This window comes from Haemaphysalis longicornis, unplaced genomic scaffold (genome assembly GCF_048455015.1).
Source record: "Haemaphysalis longicornis isolate Haplotype H1 unplaced genomic scaffold, Haemaphysalis longicornis Haplotype H1 scaffold_1, whole genome shotgun sequence".
Classification (NCBI taxonomy): domain Eukaryota; kingdom Metazoa; phylum Arthropoda; class Arachnida; order Ixodida; family Ixodidae; genus Haemaphysalis; species Haemaphysalis longicornis.
Genome location: NW_027526203.1, coordinates 301741781 through 301763954, shown reverse-complemented (window position 1 = coordinate 301763954; position 22174 = coordinate 301741781). Strand labels below are relative to the sequence as shown.

General features: G+C 47.5%; 1 protein-coding gene across 1 annotated transcript; it reads right to left on the bottom strand.

The window, feature by feature from the left end:
- Nucleotides 1–212: 212 nt before the first annotated feature.
- On the bottom strand, nucleotides 213–8119 carry LOC144149327 (uncharacterized). Its single transcript, XM_077680889.1, has 2 exons — nucleotides 7962–8119; nucleotides 213–1201 (listed from the first exon to the last, which is right to left on the bottom strand). Exons 1-2 carry the CDS (start codon nucleotides 7974–7976, stop codon nucleotides 665–667), a joined length of 552 nt encoding a protein of 183 aa, XP_077537015.1. The 5' UTR covers nucleotides 7977–8119; the 3' UTR covers nucleotides 213–664.
- Nucleotides 8120–22174: the final 14055 nt, after the last annotated feature.

The following is a 22174-nucleotide window of genomic DNA, read 5'->3' as shown; positions in this document are numbered from 1 at the left end:
TGCCATAAAAGTTCGCGTAAGGTTTGATACATTATGAAGTTATGCTCATATGTGTACTTGATGTTGAACCCCAGCTACCAACTTTCGAAAAGTCCTTGGTAGATGCAGTGGGAAGTGCAGAGGTGTGACATGGTTACATCACACTTGTATTGAATAAATCTGTGCTAGTATCCCCCATGTAGTAATATTTTAATGACGATAAAGTGCACAAGTTGAGACATTATTTTTATTTACAGTGACAAAACTGGAGGAATCGGCAGCATGCTCACAGAGAAACGATGCGTGTTTCTCACTGAAAACGCTTGCTCGTTCTAGACTTCGCGCTGTTTCTATTCTCTGTATAGACAGGCCACGTTGGTATGCAAAAAGAAATAGAGTAGATGATTTTTTTTTTTTTTTTTGTGGGGCAGGTTGCTGAAAATCAACATTGTTTACCCGAAGACGTACAATGGGGCGCTTTGCGAACATCAGTCGTCCACTTTATGCGGAAACTTGTGAACCCGGAACTGTTCCACCATAGTGCGTGAAGGCACATTTTTCTATCGTTGACGCGTACGGCATAGCACGCGCGTGAAGGCATTTACTTTTGTTCCTGATCGCACGAGAAACGTGCATCCGCGGAGGAGGGCGATCGACGAGAATAAATAGTTGCTCCCGGAGCGGTCTAACGCCTTCCGTGGCCGCCGTACTGTTGCCCCTGCTCCTGGAACTTGCCGCCAGATTGCTGGTTGAAGCCACCCTGGAAACCACCGGCGCCCGTGCCGTATCGGTTGAAGCTGGTCTCCTCGAAGCCCGTCTCGGTGCGGTAGCCCTTGGTCTCGCGGAAGCCCTGCACGTCCTTGCTCTTGTCGTAGCTGTCAAAGCCCTGGCTGCCCTGGTTGAATCCCTGCGAGCCCTGCTGGTAGCTGTGCTGTTGTCCACCCTGAGCGTGGTGGTGTCCGCCGCCGAGGCCGCCGCCGCCTCCGCCGCCGTAGTGAGCACCGCCCAGATGCGAACCCACGCGCCGGTTCTTGTGGCCGGCCAACAGACCGCCGATCAGGCTGGGCCGGCCACCGCGGATCTTGTGGAGCAGCTTGCCCAGTGTGCGCCCTTCGATCTCCTCATCTCCCGCGGGAGCTGCGCCTGCTGCTGCCGCTGCTGGTGCGGGCTTGGGATCAGCCGCCCAGCACGTGACCACGGCCAGCAGAAGGACAAGGAGAGCCTGCAACGAGGCGCACGAGCAATGATGGCTTAACACAACTGTGCGAACGGGCAACTTTAAAGAGCGCGTATCCGAAGTGATATTGATTGGAATTGATTTATTTCGCGTAGTGCGCACGCACACATCGTACAATGAAAACCCGAAAAAATAGCTTTAAACCACTCAACTGAGAAAAAAAAAAAAGATTTTAACCACTGGACATACCCGAGGATTCCTGAATCGCAGATATTGGAGGCAAACAGCAAAAGTGGTAAATCATCTCAAATACGCGCAGTAAAGCCCAGACGCAAAATATGACGTCTTCATCAGAACAGAAGAGGGGGCAAGGAGAAGGACAGAGGGAACATTAAAACTGAGACATGGTGTCTTTTTCGCAGGAAAAAAAATCACGTAAGTCCTTAATTAAAATCGCAATAATGTCAATGTCACTGTTAATCACCGGTTCGTTTGACATAGCTGGTAAACAGTACTTTTCCATCTGTTTAGCGTAATTCGTTCTGCGTGTCTCCATCTTGCACTTGTACGCACTGCGAGCCAAATAAGCCGGTCAACTGCTCTTCAAATCAACTACGCTAATTATCATATCTCTATTTTCCGATACTTCTAATTTTCCGATTAACTATATACACTCGACGTAACGCAGCAAATAGCCCACCAGGGTGTGGTTCATTCGTCAAAATGTGAGTGCAGTGAGTTTGAACTGCGTATACCTTACACACGCACCACCCCAGCTATCAGTGAACATGCTCATTGTCCCAATAATGGGTAATGGGTAAATAATGGACCTTCACCTTTTCTCTGTGTCTGATTATATGCTCTTTGTGATGGTCTCGAGTACCCCATAACCCTCTGCACCCGGGAAGCTTGCAGGGCGATTGAATTCTGGAACAAGTCAGCTACCCTGATGTCTCTTTTGACGTCTTAGCTGGGCCCGTTTTAGAATTACGTTCAGAGTCGTCGTTCGTTTGCGTAGGTCCAAAGGACAACTGGGCGCTCTGTGAACCATCCGCCTCGTTTTAGCACCGTACGGAATTTGAGTACCCAGTTGCACGTTCATTATTCATTCCAAGGGCGCTTGAAATTCGTTCTAATGCGTTCTGCATTTTTCCTGCCTGTTTATCGACGAAATATGTTGATGGCAGTGTACGCCGAATAAATTTTTAATTAGATTATGATGTTAACCGGCGTGCGTCCGTTAAAAGAAATTTATACCAGGCGTTCTTTCATCGATTCTAATTTTAGCAGTTCAGTGTAAAAACGAACGGTGGCGTAGTTTAGGATTTTATGTTCCAGGCTTTTCTCCGGCAAGGCATGAGCGAGGTGGTTCCATAGTTGTACGACGAAAGCTTTTGCTACGACAAGTGAGGACGAGAAAGAGGTGCACATTTGTTGCTACGGAAGCTAGCGAAGTTGCCTCATAATTGCTGAAAGCATGTGATCGCTGCTTCGTCAGCCTTGAATTGCCAGAAGTGGCAATGTTTAGCAACCCGTGCAGAGGGCGCAGAACGGGCACAGTAAGTTTACAGCTAATTCAGCGCATCACAACTTCGATGAACATGTAAGCTGAAGGTTTCGCATTTTCCGCTGAAAGTGACAAAAGATTTCCAATGTGTCCCCAATGCCTTTGGGCAAATTCCGTTTCAGCCCCCGAGCGGCAATTGTCAGACGTGGGCAAGCATTCTTTCCAGGGACTCACCTCCGTGCGTACAGCTCTACGTATATTTGGAAGCTGTAGGGTCGTTTAAAAAGGACTTTTTTATGAGATAAAGACCATTTTATTAATAAAAGGACCCTGTATTAACGGCCCTAGGGTCCTTTATCAAATACCACCCCGTATTGCTCATAGGAGCACATCGTGTAACGTTTTACAGGTGGACAGACGGACAGATTTCTGGGGGAGTCGCTTAATATGCTTCTGCATTAAGAGGGCCACCGTTAAGAGTAGTTTGGCCAAACTAGCTAAATATGATTCCGCGGTTTTTCTCATATTAATGAAAGATGAGTGAGGTGACAACAAATTGGTTGGAAATGTAGCATCGTGGACGACAACACTGGGAACTCATTGAGTAGTGTGTCCGCATTTGTTTGAGGCTGTTGCAAAAAAAAAGAAAAAAAAAGAGCAAGCATGACAGTTTCTCAACCAACTTGTCCGGATGTATGGGATACATAGTGTTTCGATTCAAGCTTCCTGGCTTATCGCATATTTCATCAGCGCAATGGTATTTTGCCTGCTATAAACAGAGGACATGTCAAGATCAGGGATATATGATCCAAATAGCGCAACTAGAGTTATCTTTTTAGGGAATTCACAAAGATTGCAGTGACTATCAAACGCAGGGTGACATTGCGCTGCTTGAGCTCGCATGAGTCGAAACAGGATTCGGTAAGCCTTCTGAAACGCTTCATGCTGCCAGCTTGACAGTTCTTATGGGGCTGTGTAGAACTTCGGAGTGACGCAAACAAGTGGGGGCGCTTTTAGCTGAAGAGAATAAGATAACTACTTGTGCAGTCATCGTAATGTGAAAAAACACTATCTGCGTAATCGGACACCCAAAACTCAAAGTTTCGTGGGGCCAAGATACGTTTATAACTGTTCAATATATCTGTATACTTCTACTTGAGCGCTTATTTTGAAGAGGCTATGCAGACAAAATACAAGTTTGTTTTATTCGAAAAATTTGGTGTTTTATAGTGGCCCCAGCGCTCGTCCGGCATTAAACGATGCTTTATTCAATGAGAAGTCAAATAATTTAAGCCATAATTTTGATTTCCCCGCTGAATCGTGTGTTTCGTGACGTCTGCGATGATGTATCCAGGACAAGTACTGAAGCAAACGTAAGCATTCGGACTAGGGCTGCAGCGGACGGCGAAACGCCTTGTTTGCTGTCAGTCCTCCTAGATGGCGCCACCATACCGCTCGAAACCGCTTTCCACCCTCGCTTTGTTTTTGACCGGATTTGTGCCTGGATAATGTTTGCTACGGTTGATAGTACTCGTTTCGTGAAACATTGGGTATGCTCGACAAACAGAGTCACAGAAGACAATGCCGCTTATGCCAGTTGGCCAGTGTAAGCTCAACGCACCGGACCGCTGTGCGGCTAAAACCGGCATAGTGCGTGCAGGACGCACTGGTGCTTGTATGTTTACGTGTGCGTTCGTAACTTCCATTGTTTATCCCACCATTCTGACTGCTATAAAAAGACTATGCATTAAATTTAAGCACGATAGCTCGTTCTGCTAGCTTATAACCCCTGTTTAATTTATGTTGGATTTTGCCGGCACCAGCCTATCGCGCAGCTGCCCATAATACGTCATAGATTCTAGTGCGGGAAATGAGCTGGTGGGTCGCATGACCATTATCTTTTTCCTAATTATCCAGCGTATTTAAGTGAAGTTTGCGTTAAAAGTGGTGTCAGCGTTATTCCAACGAGGCAATCTTTCGAATGAACCAAATTGCATTTTGTCTGTATGGCCCCTTCAAATATTCCGTGTCCTCTACGCTGCAGCGCCCTTTCTTCCTTATTATTTTGTGTGCCTTTACACACTTTTAGTAATGAAACTGCGACACGTCTTCATGGTAGCCGCATATGCCCGCGACAGTACCCCAACATTTGTGTGGAAACGTTAGTAACCGCGAAGTGTTGAAGAGAAAAGCACGGCAAAGGACGTGTGTTTCGTCGAAATAGGACGTCGTCCGCTCGTCCAATGCCAGTCAGAAAAAAAACGGTGAATCTTGTAGTGAACGTTCACAGATAATTAAAACAGAAAAAACCTGTTTTCATTTTTTTTTTGGAGGGGGGAAACAAGAAATGCTGACGGGTTAGCCTCGCCTTTCCAAAAAAGAGAGGGAGAGAAATAGAAGGACGAACGACATATCGGCGCTGCTAGTTTCACTCCTGCTGTGGATATCGCAGCATGATTTCACATAGGGACACACTCTTCTCGCGACATCCTTTTTTTCTCCCTACGACAAGAACTTCGCTCATTTTCTCACCAGCGGCACTGTCTCATGCATGGTTGCCTTGCTACCAGTGTGCCGATTCACCTGACGTCTGTCTATCCACGCTAATGCCATTTCAACTGTCGGCCCGTGCACGGTGGAGATTCATGCCGCGGCGTCACGCGACCACTCATCTCCGGGGACGTGCGCAGTGCTCACGGCACCGACAACACGCCAGTGGCGCCCCTGGGCCCAAGCTTTTTCCCGTGAACGTCAGCCGCGCATAACAGACTGAGTGATTCCGGCACTGACAGCTGCCGTTATATGACAAAGCGAAAGTGACTGAAAATGTTACCGAGCACATTACGAGCTTAGCTGTCGACCATGACGCGTTCATCACTTCTCTACGCAGCGCCTCCTCTGCTCGTCCTCAACATTCTTCGGAAATACTAGGTCCCCCTCGTTGTGCCTCAATTTCTTCTTCGGGGCATTTCAATGACGTCACTGAAATGAATGACGTCACCTCCGTCAGTGCCTTTGCGTCTTCCTTCAACCACCCCGCCTTGCCCGTTCGATCCAGTGACCTTGAAGCGTCCTTGCGGTGTCCTTGTTATTGCCTCTTACGCAACACTACAGCGACGCGTGACGAACGAGTCTACTTCGGTTATGTACGCAGAGGCAGCGTGTGTATAGGGTGCATCAGTATCCGCATCAGCGGACACTGCTGGCTTTGCTTTAAAGTTACACGCACTTTAAAGCTTTTTTTGCCGCAATACCTTTTTTCTTTGGGGGGGGGGGGGGTGCAAGCAGTGCAATTCAACGCTGCTTCCGGTTTGCACCTTTTGCCGCCAGAAAAATATTAAGGTTGAGCTCTGGTTTCAACCGTCACTATTGCAGATGGGCACCGTAATTGGCTTGTACTGCGCGCCAGCTTCACCCGCTTTGCTCTGAAGCGGACGCGCAGAGGGACGGCCCGTGCAATAGGGAGGAAGAAGAACACGCGACAACCAGGGTACACTGAGTAACGCCAAATACGAACGGTTGTGTCCGCGTATCGATATGCGTTGTTAAGGTCATCCAACGCAGCACCGATTCGAGCGGGTTGTCTCTTTCGGTACACCGGGCACCCGAGCCATCTTTCGATGGCTCGGCTAGGCACGCAGTACAGGCCACCAAGCGTTGCTCCTCTCTTCATTGTATTACCGAACTGCATTCCTTGAACTCGTGAAATATGTAGGGACCATTCAAGAAGGGCCAAGTCTGGGCTATACACGAAGAAGAGTGTGAAAAAGCGTAGTTACTTCTTTGCTTCGAGCCACTTACAGGCCCCACCAGTGCACTCATCTCGCCATTAACGTACTTCCTAGTGCAGTACAACACCTGACAAAGCAATACGTCTGATGGCGTGAACGCACTTATGCTGGGTAACCTCAGCGAGGTATGCCTCATTCTAGGAACATTTTATCTTTTACATACAAATAAAGCGGACCTATCAATTGTCCCACCAAAATTTCAAGTCAGTGCACGCTCCAAACCAAGGTGTACCAGAGTGCGCGCCCAAAATCCAATGTCAAGGAAATGTGTTCCATTCTCTGCCAAGTGATCAACTATAATATAAAAAAAAGTCTGGGTTTTTACGCGCCGAAACAAGCACTAGCCTATGAGGGAGGCCGCAGTGGAGGGATGTTGGGGCTCATTTAGGTAACGTGAGGGTTCTGTAAAGTGCAGCGAAATAAGTTACGCCCGCGGGCGCTTTCGTATCTCGCTACTGTAAGACATCGAGTTTCATACAATGAAAACCTATGCAGGTGAGTGGCCCAGATTCAGCGGCAGGGAATGGAGCCCGCAACATCGCGCATAGCGACGCACCTTGGGCAACGCGTGGCGGATACCTTGCGGCGAAGCAGTCTTGCCGTGCTCTATATAGCGATGCCCTCGAGGTGGCCAAAGCTGCGAACGGGGGCGGAGGAGCACAGATCCACCTGACGCTGTGCGGGACTTATACAGTGTAGAAGAGTCACAGCACTGTTGCGCTGCGCAGCGTTCTGACTCAGCTCCAGGAAGGCGAGTATGGGTGTGGGAAACAGTCTTTCTCGCAAGACTTGCGCTCGATTGCTGGCTCGATTGCAATACTAACGCGCTTCAGTGGGCCAAATTATGCAGTGCACTATAATGAAACCCCGTGGCTTAACTTTGCCACAACGCCTCGATTGATCAATCCGTGCAGCCACAGCGAAGAGCGAAGATTTGAGTCAAATCGTGCGCTCGACATGTCATTCGCCGCATTTGCACTGCTGGCTGCTCAGATTGGTCAATCGTGTGCGTTGTGGCGAAGCTGAACCATGCATGGGATTGCCTTATAGTGCATAGGACATTCGGTTTTTTCTCTACCAGCATAGTATCGTAAAGAAAATGAGAGGGGTTTTCACCCTATCTTTCCACTTGCAGTACATGCAAGCTGTTGAGTTTTATACTGGCCGTCTGGCTCGAGGCTTTAAAATAATGCGATTGGCTTCTTTTAATTGCCCCTTTGACATTTTTGCTACTTATGTAGAACGCATCAGCGTCGCAAACTTTTTTTATGTTTCATCTAAAGGGGTAAGCAATGTACGTATATATGATATTTATAAAATTTCGCATGCAGACCATTGACTGCGCCTTAAATTACGCTCTTTTAATAAGTAAGCTGCGTTAGCATTTTCTTAAGTTCACTTCAGCGCACATGCTTTGCTTCATTAAATATCCGTTCGAGCGAAGCTCCTTATTTACTACCACTGCAGGGACTATCGAACGAAATTTGGCCGATTGGCCCCCACTCACCGCTTTGCCGTTCATTCCGCTGTGTCGCTGATGCCCGAAGTGTGTATCTCCAAGCTCTTCCCGCTGGCGAGACTATATCCGCGACACGCGCCGAATCTTTATTATAGGCGACCATGGTCGAACCGGTTCGGAAACGCCGGGGAAGACCTCCTGGCACCTAATGCGCTAGGCGCCTCGTCAAGGTCGGATGGGGCAAACGGCTCCTCCTCGCCCCTTCTCGTATTTTTGTTTTATTCCACCTACCGAGAAAAAAACGTGTAGTTCCATGCAAGCCGTCGAAACCATCGTTGTGCCATCAATGTCTTTTCCTCTCGGTCGTCGGCTGACAGGCGGTTGCTCAACAGTGCCATCTGACGTCGTCTATTGGCTGCCGTGGCACCCGCTCTTAGCCACCGCATAGCGCACACTTCCCGAGCAACACGGATTGCTGAGTCAGGCGGTACTCGCCGTGTCTTCCGCGGATGTTACAGAGTCCCAGTGTGACGTCATCACGCAGACGAGAACTCACCACGCGTCCGCCGCCTTTCTGTTGTCCTTTTAGTTAACATTCTATACGTATACGTTTCCTTGTTTCGGCCGCTCGTGAGGACGCAGGATTTTCCTTAGGTTGCTGGCGTAATCCTCCGAGCTTTATGCTCGTTGCCGACGTTACAGGCGCATTCCCCGAGGAGGTGAAAAGGAAAGAGCGGTCGCACCGGTAACGAAAATAAAATAAGAACCGATTACACGTGTCTCCATCCCGCAAAATGCCCCATTCCGACCTGGTTTCATCCCGTTGCGCCGCTATCATTGTTTTGATTTCGTGGAATGTGACTAAGGCGTCCGCATGAGTGAGCGTGTCCGAGAACTAACAAACAAAGGATAATACTTCCTAAGTAAACCACTGTGGTGCAGCCGTCGCAACTTACCTTCATTGATAACGGCCAATACGAGTGTTGCCCGTAGATGCACGAGGAACTTGAACCACGTCACTAAATTGCACGGCTTGTCTCCCGCATGGTGTAAGAAGCACGTTTGGATGTATGTGGAAGTGGCGGCAAGTGCAGAGATTTGACGCATTACTCTGGATCATCCGCGTCGTTGTTACCGCTGGGCGAGGTGCGAGTGAACGCTAAAGCGACGTTTGGAGGAAGTTCTTGAGACAAAATGAGTAAGACGGAATTGCTGATAGTTGGGAGATTCGAGGATGCTCATTTTATATTCTATTTTACCCGCCTAAATCGACGGTCGTGCATAGACACCGCTGGGAAAGACTGAACGAACCGATACTTTTTTTTTCGCGCACCAATGTTATGGGAAAGTAAATAACTCAAGATTGATTGATGAATGAACGCTTATTGAGAAAATCGAACAAGAAAAGCCATTGCGTCAATGAGAAAAGCGGATTGAGCCTTATGGCAGGGACAATCGCCCCGTGGAGGGTCTTCGGGGAACACCAGGTCCTCGGTGGCAGTCCTGGCCCTGGACACCAGGTATCACTGGAGAGAGAAGTTAGAATTGGTCAGCCGGGCCTGCTCATAACTACAGTTGGGATTAGTAGGAGCCGTACGGTTTGGGAGCACTCTGGTGGCTTGTGGGGCTAGTAGATAGGGTACGTGGCGTGTAGTAAAGAGCCGTGAGCATAGGAATTTTCTGTAGCGGGCGGAAAATGGTTCCCTCATCTATTGTGAGAGGTGTGGAGGGGGGGGGGGGGGAGAGTGCAGCACTAGCGATGGTATTCTTCCAATATACTTGTGTATTGCAGTAGCGGCCCCAATCGTAGTCCGTCCTCGTCTTGAGAAATGCCCTGAGTTGTTGAGGGCTGTGCCACTCAATTCCCCCCGAGGGACGCGTGCTCCAGCGTCCAGAAGTGAGGTAGGAAAAACTAGAAAAAAAAAAAAAAACAACACTAGCCCTGATAGGGGCTATCGGAATTGTGGCTACGATGTCCTGTGTTCAATTCATGGCTGCGGAGGAGAGACAAAATGAAACTAAAAATGCATCTGTGTATATTTGACGGCACACGTTCGGCGCACGTCAGAGAACCCTATAGGTATTTTCAATTAATTTGTATACCATCAATTACAAATTGCCGTATGTCTGGGTTGTATAGCTTGGAAACATGGGACGCCACACACACACACACACACACACACACAAAACAAAGTAAGCCTAAGAAAAAAAAAATCCAGCATCTCGGCTTGGTTCTTTGTGCGCCGTGCTGAATTGCCATATCATAGAGGTTTCATAATTCGGGCGCCCATATCTCAGGTTTCACAATTTTGTTTTTTTTTAATTCAGGGTATATAAATATCAGGCGTTTTTTTTTAAAGCTCACAAATCAAACACGAATTAGATTTGCTTTTCTGATGGAGGAAAAAACCAAAAACGCCCGTGTGCACGAGATTTCGGCACACGTTAAAGATCCCCTGGTGGTCAAAATTAATCCGGAGCTCCCCACTACGGCGAGCCTCATCGCCTGCGTTGCGACGGCGCGTTAAACCGTATACAATCACTCAATCAATCGAATTGGATTTCTCTTAGACCACATCAGGAATATCTTCTTCGGGATCGGGAACGAGGAAATAATAATAAGCCCTAGCGTTAATTACCTTTGCAGACATGCGCCAATACACAAAAACAAAATTTTACAGAAGATGTTCACCAAAGATCTGGTAACCCCGGAAGAACTACATGTTTTCGAACTGGCACTATTGCTGCAGGCATCTTATGAATGTTTTCGTCTTGGTAATACGGCGTACGGCTAAAAGCCGCCTCAATTTGTGATTAGGAATAACGGCAGTGGGTTGGTTCCTGTGGGCCAGTGTATATGAAATTTAGAATAAAGTCGGCGGTGCATTTCCCGTCGGTTAATTTAACCCGGTTACCAAGTTCGTTTTAAATTTAATTCTGTTTTGTCTCTTTGTTTTAAGCACCCACAGTATAAAATAGCTTTCACAGACGTTTTCATAGGCCGTCATTTACATAACAAGATCATAATCTTCAAACGATTAGGCGTTGCCATTGTTTAACCCAGATTTTGAATTACTCGCGTGCTCCAGCGTTACGGGCATTGTTTTTTCAGGGCAGAAAAACTTCGAACGTCGTTTACGGCTGCATCCCTTTTTTATATAAATTGAGGCATCGTTACTCGCTTTGAACGAGCGTAATTTGGGCGACCAAAAACAGGCGATATCGAATTTTACTCCAAAAAGCAAGGACCTTAAACATGCGTGGCGCATCCTTTCCTTTTTTTCTGCGCAGCCCGACACCCGCGATCCTACGTCCCTCGGTGGAGGCGTTGCGCGGCCGAACACAGGTCACACTTTCGATTTCTAGTTGTGGCGGCTGTTTAAAAAACAAATGCGTAAATATTCCTTACTGATCAACGCAGCACGAGAAGTTTATAGACCTTGTATCTCTTTAAAATGGCCAATTGGCAAAAATGAATTTCGGGCGTTTAACGCGTCAAAGCTACACCTAGGCTATGAAGCACGCCGTAGTGAAGGGCTCTGCGGTTAATTTTGACCACCTGGGGTTCTATAAAGTGCGCCGGAATCTGGACACGTGGGCTTTCTTTCTTTTCACCTCGCTCTGAAAAGGCGAAATTAAGACATTTAATCATTAGAATAGGTTATAAATTGAGGTCAATGTAAAAAAAATGTAGCAAAGTAACACCAATTTGCAAATTTGGCTATTGTTAGCCAAATCTGGCAACGATTGACTGTCGCAAGAAACTAAAAAAACAACAATCTATATAAAGGTAAACTGAAAATTACGAATACACAAAACCATAAAGGTCTATCTAATCCCGCTCCCTCACACGATTAAATTAAAAAAAAAAGTATTTTTCAAACTGTTTTTCATACTTCAAGGGGCCAGTGCGAGAGGGTGAGCCGCGCCACTCTTTCACGAAAAAAAAAAAACTAATTTTGGGGGTTTTACGCGCCGAAGCTACCCTGGCCTATAAAGGCTCCGGTTTAACTTGCACCACCAGGAAATCTTTAACGTATACCGTCGCGCTGGCGTTGTGCTGCTGAGCCTAAGGACGCAAGTTCGAGGCCGGCCGCGGCAGCTGCTTTTCATATCGAGGTGAAAAACAGCAGCGCCAGACGGTAGATTTCGGCGCACGTGAGAGATCCCCAGGTGGTCAAAATTAATCAGGAGCCCCCCATTACGGCGTGCCTCATACCTAAGTGTAGCTTGGAGCGTCAAACACCCAAAATTTGAATATTGGATCTGTAACGTGCGCCTAAATTTTGGCACACGGGCGTTTTCGTTTTTCGCCTCCACCAGATGAACGGCGTGCGTGCGTGAGTGTGCGTGTGTGTTAAAAGCGCAAAAGCAATCGCTTGTTTCACAACTCCTTACCTCGGATTTTCGTATAACGGAAAGTAGCCGCGGTGCTCAACCCGGCACTGCAATGAGAGTGATGCCTAACGCACCCCGCTAATTGGCGCACAAATCATTGTCGCCACTGGTAATTCAAAATACTTCCACAGCCTCTACCTGCTTGAAAAATGGATTTTGTGCTCGGGGCGTAGACCGCTGTTTAGTGTCATCACGCAGAAGCTGGCCGGCCCATTCATGGGACAAAAAATATATTATCGCGGCGACAGTTTCAAGCGGCTGTTTCCGCCACAGCGGCCTTGTAAGCGCGGAAGCAACCGACAATATTACCGACTGTGGAGTCATTTTGCGGTGGTGACAGCTTTGCTTGCACGCTCATGCCCCCACGGGTCTGAACGCTCGCTCGCAATCCAGCATTCAAGCGACAGCGCGGCATGGCGCGCCTGCATGATTACATGTATACACGCAGGAAGCGGAGGAACAGAATGTTTTTGAAAAGAGAACATCACGCGTGATAAAACTTCCGTATGCTTTTGCCTCGGCCTCAGATCCAGTGTGGAGAGACAGCTTCCCTTCTCGTCCCCTCGTCCCCCCTGAGTGCGCATATGAGCAGGCCATCTGAGAAGTTTCGAGTTTCACGGCCGTGCTTGATTTACCGCTGAACCTGCCCAGTGCTTTCGCATGTATCACAAGGAAGGCAGTCAGGTGAAGTGGCCCGCTATACAATTCTTAGTTAAGGCCTCATTAAACCCCAGTCGATGCAAGAGGGCTTCCTCGTGTTTTCTGAGCCCAACGTTACAGGAAGTACAGGCGTTGGATGTTTCAGCCGATGCCGCGAAATGCGACGTATACGCTCCCTCATTAGCCATGCCACTACTTTGAAACCACACCTGTGCACGCGCACCATCTCACTTGACCGCTGAAGCAATAAGGAGCAAGCGCTAATGCAAATCACATGTGGTGCTACATGTTTGCCTTTCCCCTACCATTATGCTGGGCCACGCCGTGTGAAAAGGCCGGACTGTCACTGGGTACGCCTGGGCTTTTTCAACGCGTCTTGTCAAGGTTGTTTTGAAGAGTGCGCAAATTTCGAACCCTTCTTTTTTCAGGAAACCGAAAACACCGACACTCCTGGGTGCTACACTGCTCAGAAAAATCTTGCAATGCATGCCGGTTGATTTCAATTTGTTCGTGAAGTCAAGTGGGGTGTTTTTTCTTTAAAAAATATAGAGACGGCAATTTCAATGACACAGTCAAATTCTGAAATGGTTCAACTACGGGGAATAAAATATTAAGTTTTTTCTGCGAGATAAAAGCTGCATTGCCGAACAGAAAAGGAGACAAATAAGAGCCTGCTTGTGTCCCATTCTGAATTCGCGACACGATTGGAGCGGCCACATCAGCCTTAAAGCACGTGTTTGGGAGGTCGTGCCTTTACCGAATTCAGCACCCCGCTTGAGATCGAAGATCCTTGCGGGAAAGCACACCCAAAATGATGAATCATTTTGGGTGTGGTTTCCCGCAAGGATATTCGATGGGCATGTCCGGTCTTTGAAAAAGAAACAGAAACGATTCGGCGCATATCGTCGGGGTGTGATTGTATGATGCATGCACATCCATGCGCATGAGAGAAACGGCCGACTTCCGGAAGCCCTAGAGTTTAGAGGTAACGCAGAGAAAAATAAGTACAATGCTTCCAAATAAAAGAATGGTTGGAATGCTAGTGGAGAAAAATCAGAGAGGACAATACCGCGTAGGACAACCACCAGCTGTTTTGAGCAGAATTTAATACGCCCCTGCCACTTACATTAGCGCTAAAATTTAGAGGGGTATGACACGCATACATTAGCTTCTTTGGTGAGGTGACGAATGACATCACCCTGATACCCAGGCGATGCCAAAATCAATCAATCAATCAATCAATCAATCAATCAATCAATCAATCAATCAATCAATCAATCAATCAATCAATCAATGATCCTGATTGGGCGATAGTGTCACGACAAATGCGAGTAACGTCGTCTCGTTTTTTTTTTTTCAAAGAACACTGCAACACTTCGATAAGCGCCTTCACTCTTTTGGAACCACTGCGAAAGCTATAGTTATCGCCAGCACGGATCGGCACTGCGTGATTTGCTCGTCGCACCAGATACGCCTTCCATTTCTGCTTTGTTTTTGTGGATATTTTTTTAATGTTGATATCGAAAAGCGTTCATTGCTGGAACTGAAGGAAAACCGCCCAACAGCCGCTGCATGGCCTTAGTGACGTAATTCGAGCCGTCGAAGAACGTCAAGACCGGGAAAGAGAGAAAAATCTTTTGAGCGAGTTTCCAAGTTATCTGATGGGCATAGAGCAGTAATTTTCGGCTGAGGTACTTTGCGACCCCCTAATCTAAGTACTGAGTGTGTTGGGTGACTACGTTCTGCAAGCATTTAAGATTTCAAAAAAAAAGTTGAAAAAAGTGTTGCAGGGTCCTTTTAACAATGTGGACGGGGCTCGATAGCGCTATCGCGTTTCACTCTTAAATGCTCATCGCGCGGCCGCCGAGAGTGCCACGTGAACGGTGCGCTTAGTCGAGTGCATGGAGTCTCTGCAAAGGGGGCATTCACACGGATGGCCCCTGCCCTCCCTCTGGCCCTGCAAGTCAACGGCGAATACGGAATCGTTTGGGCAGCTTTGATAGACCAATGCCGCCTGCCACAGCCTACGAACGGAAACGTGACGTGCAGCCACGTGGTGCACGGCGCGGTGAGGGAGGTAAATGGGCTTCCTCCTCACCGCCATAATGACCGGCAATTCACTCGGGGCGCGGCAATAACCGACCATATCCAAAGTGCGCAGGGGTGGGGAACAAAAGTATTACGACCCCGTGTCCGATGGTTGTCGAATTACCGCGCAGCCACATGCCTTCTTCTCCCCCTTCCTCCCTGGGCCAGGACCGCCGAGCGAGTGAATGCAATGCGCACGCACGGAAGTATGTGTTGGACTTTGGCTCCGGTTTATTTCGATGGATACAATCACGCGCACTCAAGCAGGAAGACACCGATAGAGAGGTAGAGCTACACTTCATTCGGGTTTTGAACTGGATTTCCTGCGATGGGTGCCGCAGCGTGCACTGCATCAAAGGTCCCAAGCTCCGCCGCCTACCTGCACCCTTCGTTTCAAAGCTCTGAGTACAAGATGAACCAATGATTAGTTATTGTCACCATGAGATATATCTGCCGAGCTATCGCCTGGACTGATACGCACCACACACTGACTCAAGCGGGATTTGCCTGTATGCTATGCAAAGGCTGATTGTTTTTTAGGTGTTGGCACTAACGCACATTGTTTGCACCAGGGCAAATGTTATTTTTTTAGGTGTTGGCACTAACGCACATTGTTTGCACCAGGGCAAATGTTATCAATAAATAAGTGTTACGTATAGTGTGATGACTAGGAGCAGCTAGTCGACATGTTAGTCGATCGCTAGTCGAGCAGCTAGTCGACATTGGCAAACAGCTGCAAAATTAGGCTACTTTCCAACAAACGCTTAGCTACTTTTTTGAGATGTCATAGACGCGCAAGATCGTCACATGTATGAGCGTTAGTCTTCAGGTTTACCGTGGAGAAGTGAACAAAAAATTTGCTACCTGACTTCGAAAACGGGCACTGAGCTACGAGTTCAGTTGTAAACTGTATTCGGTTCTCAGTAAAATTCACTAAGATAATTATTATCATTACGATTTCTAAAAACAAACTGAAAAGGAATCTAAGTGTCACTGGATAGTATTTTTATACGAAAACCATGACGACCATGAGAACCGTGCTTATGTCTATAGAGAATGGAAGTACATATATTCTTAGAGGCATTTTTAGCACATATTATAGCCGCACCAACTGTATGCTGGGTGGGTCGCGGTGAACTATCGGGTGGACCCAGTAGTCGTAAAATGCGCATCTATCGGTCGAGGAACCCTGCTTCCCCGACGACCGTGGCGGGTTAACAAGTGCGCAGCTGATGTCCACGTGAAGGCGCATATGGTGTTTCCGCTTGGCCCAAAGCCAGCAAGTATTGGCCGTTGGCAACAAGTATTGGCATGTGGCGCTTGTGTACACTTGCACGATACTCACCTGATACGCCCATGTAGCGCATGTGCTTACGTACGACTACGCTAATCGACTCGCTTCAGTTGCGAGGTGAACGCTGCGTTCGCACACATATGGCATGCCCGGCTATAATTAAGCCCGGCTTGAGGCTGTTTTTATTTGTTTCTGTCCTCTCCACCCCCATTCAGGCTGTGGCGCCATTCATGTGAATAAACATATGAGGCGTTTTTTTTTTCGAAATGAGCCAAATCCACAAACCGAAGCTAAGTCAGATAAAACTGCAGTCACAAGAAAAACTCGCAACTTTCCCCTAATAAAGAAGTGGCAAGAAAATAGGCGAGATAACGCCTTGCAAACGTGTGCGCAGGTCGTAGTTCGTATAAAAAATGAGCCAGATTCATTTGCTGTGCTGCTGAGCACGAGGACGCGGGTTCGGCTACCGGCCGCGGCAGCCGCTTTTCTGATGGAGGCGAAAAGCGAAAACGCCTGTGTGTTCGAGATTTCGCCGCACCTTAAGGGACCCCAGGTGGTCAAAATTAATCCGGAGCCCTCCACTACGGTGTGCCTCATCGCCTGTGAAGCGTCGGCGTGTTAAACCCCACAATCAATCAATCAATCAATCAATCAATCAATCAATCAATCAATCAATCAATCAATCAATCAATCAATCAATCAATCAATCAATCAATCAATCAATCAAATCCATTTGCCCAATGGGTGTTTGCTCTTGGCTTGACTGTTCGGACTGTTTCGTGGGTGTTTTCAGATTTTTTTTTTTGCTTTTCGGAGTTATCAGGAATGCAGACGGCAATTAGGATATCGGCGAAAGATTTGTCGCTAGACGTTGACGACAATGTGAACCGAAGAAAAAGTGAACGAAATAAAACTGAGAGATAAAAATCACTTCATCTCGTTTCTCCGTCCCTACGGAGTAACTCTGATTTTATATATATATATATATATATATATATATATATATATATATATATATATATATATATATATATATATATATATATATATATATATATATAACACAGAAATAAGAGTTGGCTGCCAACTCTTATTTCTGTGTTATTTTCAACGAGCCCCTCATTTCCTATTCTGATTCGCTATATGTATATATATATGTATATATATATATATATATATATATATATATATATATATATATATATATATATATATATATATATATATATATATATATATATATATATATATATATATATATATATATATATATAGGTCGTGGGTTCGGATCCCACCTGGCGGGCATTTTTTCTCCGCTTTCTTTCTTTCTTTCCAAATTCTTTATCTGTTTCATTGACCTACCACAACCTCCCCTTTGCTTTCCGAGGTTTTCTTGGCTGCCAACCCTTATTTCTGTGATATATATATATATATATATATATATATATATATATATATATATATATATATATATATATATATATATATATATATATATATATATATATATATATATATATATATATATATAACATTTTAATCTTAACTAAATAGCCGCCGCTTACAAGCCGTGGCAAATCCCCCCCCTGCCCCGCAGAGGGTACGACCACTTCATTAAAGTCAAGGAGAGGATATAAGCAGCCTTCGTGTAAAGCGTTTTGGAAATTCACGGCAAGGCAATGAAGAGCTTTCTTACCTCGTGAGTGCCTTCAGGCGTGCCCAAGAAAATTATCCTGCGGAAGAACTGGAAAAGAACTGCTAATGGTGCCAAGGGTACTCATTTTCTCTTCGTGTATAGGTGCACTGTTCTTGAAGCCCTGTTGCATATGTTCAATGCCTTTTCTGCCAAAACTCCATCTCACCATTCTGGAGAGTCAATTTCAATTAAGATTTCATAAGAGTGCCGCTTCAACTTGAGTGTTTCAATTCAACATGAGCCGCCAGATCTAAACTTATCATCCCAATGTTGCTCAAATTCGCCGCATAATTTTTAATTACTTGCGGCCATAAACTTTCCCTAGCTAAGTGTAAAACATGTGATATAACAGCTTTGACAGCGTTGAATTTAGCTCAAATTTGCTTTAGGTGGAATTGGCTTATTTCGAGAAAAAAAAAAGCCTCATATATTCGCTCAATTGCACGTTTAATACTAACAAAAGTAGTGTGGACAAAAAAAAAAAAAAGCCGAACACACGTGGCCGCTCCTTATGTGCTTGGAATAAATACCCCACAACCACCAACGACAGTCTATACCAAACTTGTTTCGTCAAGGCGGGAGGTGAGGTGTTGTAGTTAAAGACTGCAGATAATAGCTCAGTGCGGGAGTGTCTAGGAGGCAATGTATAGAGTAGCACGTCCAACAGCTTACGGCGAAAAAGTGGGGTGGAGAAACAATTACCACAAATTGCGTGTGCAAGCGCGAAGTCATTCCAAGGCCCTCGCTCGGCCTCCGGAGGGTGAGGGATTTTCCAGGAAGGCACGAAGAAGGGCTGCGGCCATTGCCTTTTCTCCGGTGTTCGCGCTCGGTCAAGCACACATGGCCACGCACGCGTAGCAAATGTGTTGCAGGGTCAACTGACTACCTCGTGGTCCGCTGGCTTCTATAAATTCGCTTAATGAAAGCATCGCGCCGCTAATAACAGACGCGGAGTACGAGAACAGTTTGGCAGGAAGGGAAGGCCAAACAGGATGTGAGCCCCACCGGCTGCCTTAGTGCGGGAGCCCATGAAAATAAGCGAGAGCGCTGGGGGGCAGGGTGTCCTTCCGTCGAGGCCGGTGTATACTCTATAATACTTCGAAATGATGATGACGACAGCCGTTCACCAGGCTACTCAAATCTCTCCTAAGAGCTCAGAGCTGCACCATGCGTTACACAGGCCCACAAAGGTATACTTGGGGCATTGATAGCGAAAAAATTGAGGGAACGGGCAGGGGAACAACGGAAAGCAAAGTTCTCTTCTTTAAAAAAAAATGTCTGGAGCCTATTTCGGGCTCATAAGGAAAACGTAATGGACGAGGCGCGCGCCGTAGCTAGCATATAGCCTACGCCAAGCAAGTGCAGATCTTTTCAGCTTGCAGCGAACGCTGCAGAGGGATCATCATCGGAACTGTCAGGCCCACATCCCCCATCAGCGCGAAAGTCTAACGCTTCCCAAGGGCTTGAAAAATTTCACCTAGTATTTTTATGCAGGCTAACTCCTTCCCTTAGAAAGCACAGCTGTCGCGTTGGTGTTATCCCCCGTAAGCCGGCCTCTCCCATGCTGCGAACCCGAAAATAACGTTTCATATCCCATTAGGTATGAACACGAGGTGCGGGATACACCGCGTGCGCCAGAACGTTGCTTTCACGAGCAATTTCATTCGGACGACTGGACGTTCCGACTCGCTTCTGTGCACAGTACGTGGTGCTGTGTTGGGTAACATCAACCATAATTTGTGAATTTTCCAGAAATTTGCTTCCGCACGAGCAGCGCTGCTGTCGCGGCTGCGTGAAAGAGACGTCCCCTCACAAAACCCTGGCCGATGGCGTGAGTTTGTGCACAGAGGCCACCATTCACAAAAGCCCTCGTGCGCTTCCTGTGCTGTGTGTTTATGCCTAGACGCAAGGGAAACCTGAGCCGACGGCGCGCAGCCGGCGGCTCGGCCCGCCCGACGAAGGAATTACGAGGGCGCGACCCGGGGAGGGGAACCGAAAAATAAAGGCACTCTCAGACTGAACGCCAGACGTGTCGGTTGTACGTTTCTTGAGCTCCGCGAACACTACATGGTGGCAGCGTACGTTCGAACCTGCTACGAAGGCACCGATGGAGGGGTCGCAAGCCCAGGAAGGAAAAATGGCCATGTCCAGTTTTCAATGCAAGCCTCCAGAGGAATTTACTTTCGCAAGCCCAAGTGAGTGGCCGCAATGGAAGCGGCGTTTCGAACGTTTTCGCATCGTGAGTGGCCTCGCCTCGAAATGCGCGGTGGAACAAGTCTACGCATTGGTCTACTTTATGGGTGACAAGGCAGAAGACATCCTTGCCCCATTCAAGTTGACAGAGGAACAGAAGAACAGCTACAACGATGTTTTGCAGGCGTTCGAGAACCACTTCGTAGTTCGAAGAAATGTCGTGTACGAAAGAGCGACATTCTTCAGAAGAGAACAGCGGGAAGGAGAAGGTGTCGAAGAGTTCGTCACTGAGCTACACCGACTGGCCAAGTTGTGCAGTTTCGGAGAACTGCATGACGAGATGATCCGGGACCGGATAGTAGTGGGCATCAGGGACCGCAAGCTGTCTGAACGAATGCAGCTGGATGGATGCGGAGCTGACCCTCGAAAAGGCCACCAACATGGCGCGACAGTCTGAAGTCGTAAAAGAACAAGCTGCTACGCTCCACCGAGACAAGGAAGGAAACGTGGACAGAGTCGGCCAGACTCGTAAAATGACTGTACCTCCAAGAAATCGAAAGGGGTCTGCAACACGAGACAAGAAGCCGCCTGAATCCGAAGCAAAGCAGTGTATGTTCTGTGGCTACTCGCAGCACACTACAGGGAAGTGCCCTGCACAAACCGCGACGTGCAACAAGTGCCGCAAAAAGGGACATTTTGCTCGTGTCTGCAAAGGAGGAGCATCAGTCCGCGAGATCGTCGGTAGCAACGATGCATTTCTCGGAGCCGTCTCATCCAGCTGCGACGACAAGTGGATGGCTACTGTGGACATCAATGGGTCGCCCGTCACCTTCAAAGTGGACACTGGAGCTGATGTGACTGTGATTCCTGTGAAAACGTACCGGAGATATTTCAGGGATCTTCATCTCCAGAAGCCAGAGAAGGTTTTGAAGGGACCCAATGAGCGACAACTTCCTGTTTCCGGCATGATAACGGCAGAGATGTCATACCGCGACACGTCGATGAAAGGAAGCATCTACGTTGTGGATGGTCTTCAGATGCCTCTCCTGTCAAGGAAAGCTAGCGAAGAACTAGGCATTGTAAAACGTCTTGATCAAGTCATCATTCAGAAAAGCGAAGCTGTTGACCCACAGGGTGAGTTTCCCAAGCTGTTCTGCGGCCTTGGTAAAATTAAGCTCGCATACAAGATCAAGCTTAAAGGGGCCCTAAATAGGCTTCCGAAGGTCGCCATTTCAATCGCGCAATCGCTAGAGTACCCCTTCACGACAAAGTGTACCAAATATTACACCTCTGCGTAAAGCAGGGGCCGCACAAACACGAAAAAAAGATTTCACTTTCTCTCCTGGCTCACCAACCATACCTTGCCGCCACACTTGCGCGCTCTGACGCAGTTCTTTCCCGCTCTGACGCGCCTCTATGACGCACGAGACACTGCCCAGTGCGGCGCCGCGAACGCGAACCACAGCGAAAGCGCTCACCGTGCAACCGGAATCTGGTGGGCGGAGCATGTGCGTCGAGTGCTAAAAAAAAAAAAGCACGCGCAGGGCTTGGCGCAGCCAATGACTGCGCGTACATCAAGTAGGGTGATGGATTGCCCTGTTTCTCTCTGTGGTCTTGCGCCGGGTCGATGACGTCGCGGCTTCCACAGTGCTTCGGAGGAGCTACTAGAGGAGGAGAGCCCCAGGCCTTATGGGTGGCCCCTTTTAATGAGCGATAACTCGGCTAATACTTAACGAATTTAAACAATTTTTGCGGGATGACGTTCCTTGGATAGTACTCCAGTGACTGCGCACGCAAAATCGTAGCATTTGGCAGCCTATTTAGGGCCCCTTTAAAGAAGATGCTGTACCGTTAGCGTTGACCACTCCTCGAAAAGTTGCCATACCTATAATGTCAAAGGCCAAAGCAAAATTTCAAGAGATGGTTCAGCTT